Source organism: Monodelphis domestica, chromosome 3 (assembly GCF_027887165.1).
Source record: "Monodelphis domestica isolate mMonDom1 chromosome 3, mMonDom1.pri, whole genome shotgun sequence".
NCBI classification, from domain to species: domain Eukaryota; kingdom Metazoa; phylum Chordata; class Mammalia; order Didelphimorphia; family Didelphidae; genus Monodelphis; species Monodelphis domestica.
Window position 1 is genome coordinate 96998481 of NC_077229.1, and position 10565 is coordinate 97009045.

Sequence of the window (10565 nt, forward strand, 5' to 3'; positions counted from 1 at the left end):
GGCAACTGCTTTCGAATGATTTTTCTATTGCTGCCCACTAAAGTGAATAAAGAACTTTTGACGGAGTTTCCTAAACATTTGGGGAACCAGATCTAATAGTCTAGAAGACCTGAATTCAAGCATCTCCTCTGACGTATAGTGGCTGTATGTATCCTAAATAGAGGGCAGTGCCTCCATCTAGGAGTCCCTAAACCAGTGAAGATTCTCAGATTTTGCAAAATGCTAAGGGGAGTAAGCCTGAGTCTCCAGCAGTGCCAGGCATCAGTGTCCCTCTGTTTGTCTTTCTCCCCCAGGTGCCCTCAGAATCTGGTCATCTATGGCAGTGGCCCACACTTACTGATTACTTCCTCAGTCTCTTAGCAACTGTCAACTCACCTGACAGATAGAGGCTCTTAGCAAGCTTAATGTACACTTTGGGTGTATTTCCGAGGGCTTCAGGCTGCATCTGAGTCACTGGGGAATGTGGAAAGGCCCAACAGTGAAAACCTTGACTATCCTTTAGCCTAGCCTCTACTTGGGGATTAAATACACCCTGAGATTAGTACTGGAGTAGCTTGATTTTTTAGGATCAGATTTTTAGAGCTGGAAAGTGTACTTTAGAAGGTATCTGGTTCTCTGTCCTAGTCATAACAAAGAAATAAATACCAAATATTCAAAAGGGATGAGAGGAGTGGAAGAAATCTGGTACCTCTTCCCATTAAATTGCCTTTGCAGTTTAATGCTGCTGAGAATTGGGAGGAATTTTCTCCCTGAAGACCAGAGCAGGATACATCTACAAAATGATCTAAGGATTAACAGGGAAGTTCTCTAATTCCCCTAGGTATAGATGGCTTGTGAAGGGATTTAGTTGAATATGTTCCACAAATATTCATTAATAAGAGGTAGTTAGGTGGCTCAGTGGATTGAGAGAAAGGTCCTAGGTTCAAATCTGGCCTCAGGTACTTCCCAGCTGTGTGATCCTGGGCAAGTCACTTAACCCTCATTGCCTAGCCCATACCACTCTTCTGCATTAGAACCAATACGTAGTTGTTTTTAAAATCTTCTTTATTTAATTCCAGTAACAAATTTACCCATAAGTTTCCAAGGTTACATGCCAAAACATAGCATTGACTCCAAGATGGAAGGTAAGGGGTTTGATTTTTAAAAAATCATTAGTGACTTTTGTTCAAGAATAACCATTTTCTGGTCCAATATGGACAAACTCACTGAATTTCCCTGGAAATGCACCTGAATGCCATACCTATACCAAGTGTTGGTGATCCTCATAGGAAACATAAGGAGGAAATCCAGGCTGCCTTAAGAAATAAAAACCACAGGATGAGACAATGTAATAATGGGTGGATGATAACGTCTGCTCTGGGAAGACTTTCCAAAGGCCAACTTGTTGTCACCCTTCCTTAGAAGGCCTCAGCCACACCGTATCTGACAGGGTTATAATGTTAAACAATCTCACTTTGCACATCCAGCTCTCTGGAGTCAGGGAACCTCCTTTCAAATCCTACCTCTGCTACTTCTTACTTCTGTGCTGAACAAGGGAGATAAGATAGTGTTATCTGTTCTAGAGAAACTTATCTAAATGTGAGCTATCACAATTATCGTGATGTGTTCTTTGGCGGTTACTTAATCTCTCTAGCCCCATTTCCTCACCTGGGGTTAGACTAGATGACCTATAAGGTGATCCAAACCTGCACAAGGAACTGTGCTTTTTAGGACCTAAGAACAGGAAACTGGAAGTCCTTGCCCTCAAAGAGCAAAGCTGGGCTTGCTTAGGCTACGATGCTATGTACAAATCAGTATGACATTCTGGAGCAGGATAGCCCCTGTCCGATAACAAATAAGTGGACTCTTGATATTATTTAAAGTGCAATCAGAGGGGGGACAGCTGAAGATTTCAGTGCTGCTCAGTCAAACCCATTTCATTAAGAGCCCAGAATTTCTCCTTTTACTAATAAACAAATGGCATTTGCAAATAAAAGCTGTGCTTCCTTCACCTATAATCTTCTTATGAGCTCAGGTGGCCATGAGTGGGAAGAGGATCACTTAACTGTTATTAAGACTTAATATTATTATCCCTTAAAAGCCCTTAAAACCATTAATACTGCTGCTTAAAAAAAAAGCAACTAAAGGAAATTGGCTTGAACTTAGTATCTTGCAGTGTTATCTGACCAGCCCAGATCCCATGTTAGCAAAGTCAGAAATCTTCAGAGCAGGTGTGAAAGGTCTAACAGGTCTGAGCCTTTTACCTTAAAGAGCCAGGGACTACCAGTCTTGGATTTAATTTTATTGTGATGTCGAAGAAAACCAAGAAACTTAAAATTGATCCTGTTATTTTTATCAGTCTCTGCAAGGAATAAGATTAAAAACTCTGGAAACTGCACGGGTTCAAGACATTCACAAAGAAGCAAAGTGGTGTGAACCGTTAACCAAGTGTTTCCAAAGGCTACTCGGCAGGGGTTTGGACCTGCCAGATACTGGTCCTAGGAAGGCCTGGCTCTGAGGGAGGGTTTAAGCAGAGAAATCCTTTTGTCCTCAGGAGTAAACGTCCCTCCACGCTCTCTCCCTCTCTGACCCCGGGCTCTGCAGCTGTAAATGGATTATGTCACAGGGCTGGCCAAGACCAAGCGCCCCGGTCTGGGAGTCCGGAGACTTGGGTTTGCGTTCGGGCTCTGAAGTGTGAGCTCGGCCAAACCTCTTTTCCTTTCTGGGTCTGTTTCCCCCATCTATCTCGGTCCGCATTGCCTAGCATCGTAGGCGGTTAATAATGTGGAATCGAAAGGGATGGCAGGAAGAAGGGAGTATTCCAAGATCCCTTTAAACTCGGAATCCTCTGCCCACTCTGAAAGAGCTGGCTTTTGAGGGTTTCGGTCAGGGGAAGGCCGGAACGCCGGCAATCCCGAGCACTGGAGGGAAAGCCTGGGTCCCCACCCCTCCCCCATCGCCTCTAGTAGACTTCCCGGAGGTCCGGCCGGAGCGAGGCTGGGAGGTGCCACGAGGGAAACCCGCTCCCCTACTGCCGTTCCGGGGCCCCATTGGCCGAGGGGAGTGGCTCGACGATCGCCAGTTCCAGAGGCATCCAATAGGAATGACTCCACCCTTCCCCCCCACCCACACGGAGGGACAGTGAAAGGAGAAATCGAGGAAGCTGAAGGTCACGGCCCTAGAGCCGTCTAGGGCAGTGTGCCCCGCGGCCTGGAAGCCGGAAAACTCGCCGGGGATGGGAGTGGGGGTGAGGGTGAGAAGGACTCGGGAGGCCCCAGGCCAGAGTAGGAGGAGGAGTAAGACCCCAGAGCCCCTCACTCTGGGCTGGGTCAGGCTGGGGGGGGGGGGAGGCCCCAATTCTCCGCCTCTAAAATGGGGCGGACACTGGGCACGGCTAACCTCCCGCCACCTTCCACGCTGGGCCCTCCCCATGGTATAACACACTGGGGCGGGAGGAGGGGAGGGGCGCGAAGTTTTCAAAGAAAGGGGCGGACCCAAAATGGAAGAAGAGTCATCTTACCGTACCGAACGTCAGACCCCGAAGTCACTGATAAAAAGTCCAATCCCCCTCATTTTACACAAGGGAAAACAGAAACACCCCACAGATCTGGAAGAGACCTCAGAAGCCATCGAATCCAGAACCCTCATTTTCACAGAGGAGGAAACACAGGCTCAGGAAGATTAAGTATGTTGGTTAAAGTAAAGGGGAACGTGAGCATCAAAAGTGGGTTTGAGTTACTAGTAAAATCCACATCCGGCTGGCCAAAAGACTACTTAGAAGGCAAGCTACTTCATCAGTAACAGAGCCCAGAGTGAACCGGATTTCCATCACACCTGCCCCCACCGTCCTCTGCCTTCAAATTCCACTTCGCTGACTCTTTGGAACCACCTAGTCTTTATCCCTAAACTAGCGTTCAGCAACTCCACCCCCGCCCCATTCTTTCCCCTTCCATAGTTAACACAACTACTAGATAAATCACTGTTTTCACTCCACCTGGGAAATGAATGAGTCAAATATGGCCAAAGTAATAATGTGGATGGCGCTCTGCTACGGGTTTGGGTTGCGTCTCCCTCTCTGGTTTCGGCTAAATGGAAGGCAGCCAAGAAAGAATGAATGGAAGCCTGAGGGAGAGAGAAGGCGCTGAGAAACCTTCCCTTTCTGGAGCTTATGGGGTTAACTATCTGCAGCGGGCAGAACTATATCCCACCGCAGCGAATGGGAACCGTAGCTCAATATGGTAGTGACTAGCCCAAGTCCCACCTCTGTCCCCCTCCTTCCATTTCCGACCGGCTTTCAGCAAACCAAGAATAACAGCAAAAACTTTATTCTTAGAATGCCACCCAGCCGCATCTAACCCGCCCGCCCGTGGTAATGGACAACTACTAGATAGATCACTATCTCACCTCTGCGATAAAGACGAGTAAGCTCCCAGAAGACAAATAATATTGTGGCTGCTTAAATCTTTGTATGTCCAGCTCGAGCCTGGGCACATGGCAGAAGCTTACCAAGTGTGGGTTCCATTGAAAAGTAAGCTAACTGGTTCCCAATTAATTGATCCTCTCTAATACTGTGTAGTAATGAGATATGATCCTTATCCATTTCGCTGAGACTGTGAGAACGCCAGCCTGAGCCAGTGGACTTCCAATCAGATAACAGTAATATTACATTAATTAACAGACCCCTTAACCAATAAGCCCGTCCGAACCTTCCAAGTCCCGGGCAATAGAGGAAAGGAAAAAACAAAAAACCCAAACCCTTACCTGCATTCGTTGCGGTAGATAAAGTCAGAACGATAATGATTCCTGAACACAGCAATATATCTAAAGACCTTAAGCCTTTCATGCTTCCTTCTATCCCTTTAGGCTTGCTATCTTTCCCCCGGCTTCTATTGTGTCCGAGGCCAACTGTTGGTTCTAACAGGGCTTTAAATTTTGTGCGGAAACCCAGGCGTGACTTAGCACGTCTATATGGGAAATGCATGGGAGGCCGGAGTTATTTGCAGAATTTCAATGTGTGGCTTGGATGAGGGGGAGGAGTTTAATGTGGGGTGATTTTCAAAAATCTTCACCTCACAAAAAGAGGAGGAGTCTCCAACGCATGATGTGACATAGGCACCCTCCTTAACCCCTGAAACCCTGACTGCAGTGAAACCTTGGCCACCGTTCCGGAGCCCCGAGAAACAAGTTTCCCAAACGTTTCCTATTCATCTATGACTGTTCCTAGGTACAGCTACCGCGTACTTGAAGGACCTCAACGTCGGTCCTCTTCAAACAACGACTGCAATCCTTTAATCCGCTTTCCCTGAAAGACTCGTAATGAATGCCCAAATAACCACGGCGGTGGCTTTTTGTCCGTTAAGTGACCACTAGTCACGGCTGGCCCTGATCCTCACAAGGATACTATCCGTAGCCTTCAGAATTGTATCTGCGGGGCAGTTGCGTCAGGGAAGCTTCGACGCATTTTCATATTACAGTATTACAGATATTACAGTAACACCGGCGGGTAGTTGAACTGCCTCCAGCCATCGGACCTCCAGGCTTGAAAGCACTAGGGAAAAAGCCGCACCCTTCTAAAACAAACGAATGGCACCCCCACCCCTAGCTGGAGCTAGGGCTCCGAGCTAAATTCTGTCTCCTCCTCGGAAGTAAAGAAGACCGTAGGTGAAAGGAGAGATTGAGCAGCCTAGTTTCCCAGGTGAAATCAAAACAAAAAGCAACAACCCCCCCCCCACTCCCCCCACACACACTCCCACAGTCTGGCTTCCCCATAGAATGTTTGTCCAAGGCTCTCCAGGTGCTTACAAACAAGCCTAGTTCATTCTCTTCTCCCTTCCTCTCTCCCATTACTTTGAGTCTAGTTCATATTTGCTTATTTGTGTACTGGTTGTAACCTACAGCCCCTTTTCCCCTCCCCTCTCCTCCTCTCCTCCCCAGGAGGTCAGTTGTTTGAGGACCAGGACTTTTTCTTTCACCTCTTTGCCTTGCATCCCAAATGGTCCAGAATTAGGACTAAGCAGGTAGTTGCTTGATAAATGTGATGGCCAGATTTATGAAGGAGACCCAACATCTTTACCTGGTAAAGATCTCTAGAGTCTGGCAGCTCATAAGCATTTACTAAGCTTTTACTGTGTGCCAGGCACTGTTAACTAAGCTAAAACTGTTGGATTGAAAGTAAGTTATTAATTAGGCTATTCTGGTTGCCAAAGAAAATTTACAGAGGGGTGCAAATGATGAGCCCTTTGCCCAAAGCCCTGAAACTCCCGGGGCCTCTTCCAGGAACGAGAGAGGGTCCTGAGCTTCTGCCAACTGAAAAGAGGGCAAACATCAGTCAGTAAAAAAAGGGGCAAGAGGAGTAAATGTTTGTTGAACTGGATCTCCACCTTCTCACTCAGGAATGCTGTTTCTTCTTGGAGTCTGGAGAAAGAGGTTAATACAGTGTGTTTTGGTCTTCATTTCTATAAATGGCAAACAATAAAAAGGCGAGGTTGAATTCCTCAAGATGAGTTAAGATTCATTCATTCTTTTATGCCCAGAGCTACTACAGTCACAAAAGTGGTTTTGATTTCATCCATGTCATTTTAACAAGCATCTCCAGAAAAGCAACTACAATCACAAAAGTGGTTTTGATTTCATTTGTCATTTAACGAGTATCTACAGAAAAGCATTTTTAATTGAAAATTTTTATTTAAGTAATTAATTTAGAATATTTTTCCATAGTTACATGATTCATGTCCTTTCCCTCCCCTCCTCCCCCCAATAGCCAATGGGCAATTTCACTGAGTTTTTACACGTGTCATTGATCAAGACCTATTTCCATATTATTGATATTTGCACCAGGGTAATCCTTTAGAGTCTACATCCCCCAACCATATCCCCATCGACCCATGTGATCAAGCAGTTGTTTTTCTTCTGTGTTTCTGCTCCCACAGTTCTTCCTCTGGATGTGGATAGTGTTCTTTCTCATTAGTCCCTCAGAATTGTCCTGGGTCATTGCATTGCTGCTAGTAGAGAAGTCCATTACATTCGATTGTGCCACAGTATATTTGTCTCTGTGTATAATGTTCTCCTGGTTCTGTTCCTTTCACTCTGCATCAATTCCTGGATGTCATTCCAGTTCACATGGAATCCCTCCAGTTCATTATTCCTTTGAGCACAATAGTATTCCATCACCAACATATACCATAATTTGTTCAGCCATTCCCCAATTGAAGGGCATCCCCTCATTTTCCAGTTTTTGGCCACCACAAAGAGTGCAGCTATGAATATTCTTGTACAAGTCTTTTTCCTTATTATCTCTTTGGGGTACAAGCCCAGCAGTACTATGGCTGGATCAAAGGGCAGACAGTCTTTTATCGCCCTTTGGGCATAGTTCCAAATTGCCCTCCAGAATGGTTGGATCAATTCACAACTCCACCAGCAATGAATTAATGTCCCTACTTTGCCACATTCCCTCCAGCATTCATTACTTTCCTTTACTATCCTGTTAGCCAGTCTGCTAGGTGTGAGGTGGTACCTCAGAGTTGTTTTGATTTGCATTTCTCTGATTATAAGAGATTTAAAACACTTTTTCAAGTGCTCATTGATAGTTTTGATTTCTTTATCTAAAAATACGGAAAAAACATTTTTCAAAAAATGTAACCCTAGAGCATGAGCCTCCCCTCTGGGCCTCACAGAATGCTTTGACCCACACCTCTCTACTGTCTCTCATCACATTATAACTCTCTAATCCTCTACAAGACTTCAGCCTCCACGAAGGCAGCAATCTTGTCTCACTTAAGTTTTGGACCTTGCCTGGCATTTAGTATGGCGTTTAACACATAGTAGGCATTTAGTAAGAATTTTCTTTTTGAATGAATGAAAAGTAATTGAAAACTTGAGGCAAAGTAGATACACTGCAGAAGGAGAAAGGGGATAGTGTTTGGGGTTTCCAAAAAAGATGGAGAAAAGAGGATCCCTGAAGCATTTTTAGAAATGAACAGAAAAGAACAGAAAGAAGGAAACAAATGCAGAAGAGTTTGGAAAGTTCTGTGTTAATTTTATTATGTATTTAAAAGTAAAAGCAAGCTGTGATAGAGATTTGCAGTTTCAGGTACAATTCTCCTTTAATATTTTACTATGTATATAGAAATACTGTTTTACTTGATACTTGTTTAGTTGAGAAGAAAAAAATAAAATGAAAACTAAAGCTCTCATGTGGAAAAAGAAAAATACACCAGATTCAAATACAGGAAGCCTGAGTGTTACATGGAAATAGCGTTATGACCTTGGGTGAGTCACAACCTCTCAGTTACCTGCCTTGAAGAATTATGGTGAGGTTGGTATAGCACCAAGAGCACTGGATTTGTTATGCATCAAAAGACTTGCCTCAAATCCCAGATCTGCTTCTCAGTGATTTGGGACTGGGAACCACTGTGAGCTTCAATTTCATCATCACATCATCAGGGGATTTAATTAGATAATCTCTAAGGTTTTCTCCAGCTTTAAATTCTTAGGACTTGATCTCTTGAGGTCTAAATGAGATAAGAGATAGGAAAGTACTTTATCACTAGACACTAGACAAGTTCAAAGGATTAGTATGTTTTTACTGATTATACTGGATCAAACAATTAATTTAAGGCCCTATGTCAGTAGTTTCCACCTTGTGTACTTCACAGCCCTGGAATTACTAAAATCCATGATGTTCACCAAGCATTATCATTTCTATCTTTTTTTTTAAAATAGAATCATGCATAATGGGTTTCCATTTTCAAATTTTTTATGATCAGTGCATTATGTGTGACTAGATATGAGGTGCCTAGTTTGAGCAAGTTATACATAGATTCAGAGTATAGTACTGTACCTGAGAGAGCCAGTATACTTTATCTATCTATATGCTATCTATCTACTTTATCTGCTTGAGTCTTTCTTGGTGGGTTGCACGTGGAGAGTATGGCCAGCCCTTTAGCAAACTGCAGTAATCCCTTCACAACCACACCACATATGCACAATCACAATACCCCACTGGCTTCTAGTTATTTTTGTCTGTTCTCTTGGTTCTGCTTATTTCATTCTGCATCAGTTCATGTAGGTCTTTCCAGGTTTTTCTGAAATCCCTCTGCTTATAATTTCTTACAGTATTCCATCACCATCATATACCACAATTTGTTGAGCCATTTCCCAATTAATGGACATCCTCTCATTTTCCAATTCTTTGCCACCACAAAAAGAACAGTATAGCAGCATTTGTTGTAATAGTTAAGAATGAGAAACAAAATAGATGACCATCAACTGGGAGTGGATAAGCAAATTATAGTTCATGAAAATAATGGTATATTACTGTCCTGTAAGAAGTGATGAATGTGATGAATACAGAGAAGCATGGAAAGATCTATATGAACTGAGCATAGCAAAGTGAACAGTCAAGAAAGCAACATATACAATAACTATTATAATGTAAGTGGAAGAAACAACCAAAAAATAATAAATAATAACAAAGTTATAAAGATCAAGCAAGACTTGAATGGAAGTGGTTGGTCCACAGGTGCTATTCATTGCACATGTTTTGGAATTTTTTCAATGTATTAATCAATTGTACTGATTTTTTTCTTCCTTTGTTTGTCTTAAAAATACTGGCTCTCTGGTTGAGGAAAAGGGAGGATACTGGAGATAACTGTAATGCTATGTAAAAAAGACATCAATAAAAGCTGATTTAAAAATGATAATTTTTAAAAATCACAATCATCTAGTAGATACCTTTTGCTCTTAGAAAACACATTTACTGAGATGGCACTAAACTGTAAAAACAGTAGCAGCAAAACATTACCACCAGAAACCCACTGTGTACTTTGCCAAAAATACCCCCAGACTACATGCAGAGGAGAGCAGACACCAACTTAGAGTATAATGTTAGTGAATTCAGCACACATAAAGATGTGCTCAAGACTATTCACTATTTCTGTATTGCAGGATCAGAGAGTCCTTTCTCTCTTCATAGAGTCCTCACACAACTCCCCTCTGAATACAACATCTTTGCTCATCCTCTCCTCTCCACAATTTGATCCAGTTACCAGACTGGTTCTCTCATAACTAATCTAGTTATCTTGGTCCCACTTTTATTCTTCCTGATTAATTTTATTATCTGTTCTAGTTCTGTCAAATAATTGCTTCATAGTTTGATTGGTATGGCAATAAAAAAGTAAATCATTTTAGATAGAATTGTCATTTTTTAAAATTATATTAGCCTGGCCTACCCTTGAGCAATTAATATTTTTCCAAATGTTTAGATATGACTTTATTTGTGTGAAAAGCATTTTCTAATTGTGTTTATATAATTCCTGCATTTGTCTTGGCAAGTAGATTCCCAGGTATTTTATGTTGTTCAGGGTAATTTTAAAAGGAGTTTCTCTTTTTATCTCTTGCTGCTGAACTTTGGTGATATATAGGAATGCTGATGATTTGTTTGTATTTATTTTGTATCTTGAAACTTTACCAAAGTTATTAATTATTTCAACTAGTTTTTTAGTTGATTCTCTAGAATTCTCTAAGTATACCATCATATCATCTACAGAGAGTGATGATGGTTTTGTTTCCTCCTTCCCTGCTTTAAT

The 10565-nt window shown here is 42.7% G+C and overlaps 1 protein-coding gene across 5 annotated transcripts in view; it reads right to left on the bottom strand.

The window, feature by feature from the left end:
- Positions 1–5367, bottom strand: part of LDLR (low density lipoprotein receptor) — a 38326-nt gene extending 32959 nt beyond the window's left edge. For 2 of the 5 annotated variants that reach the window (XM_007488521.3, XM_056822737.1), the window contains exon 1: positions 4741–5031. In XM_007488521.3, the coding sequence (XP_007488583.1) occupies positions 4741–4960 (220 nt within the window). In that variant the 5' untranslated portion in view covers positions 4961–5031. Of the gene's footprint in view, positions 1–4740 lie in introns of all 5 variants that reach the window. The other 3 variants (XM_007488520.3, XM_056822738.1, XM_001364920.5) reach the window with 3 other exon arrangements.
- Between the last annotated feature and the right edge of the window lie 5198 nt (positions 5368–10565).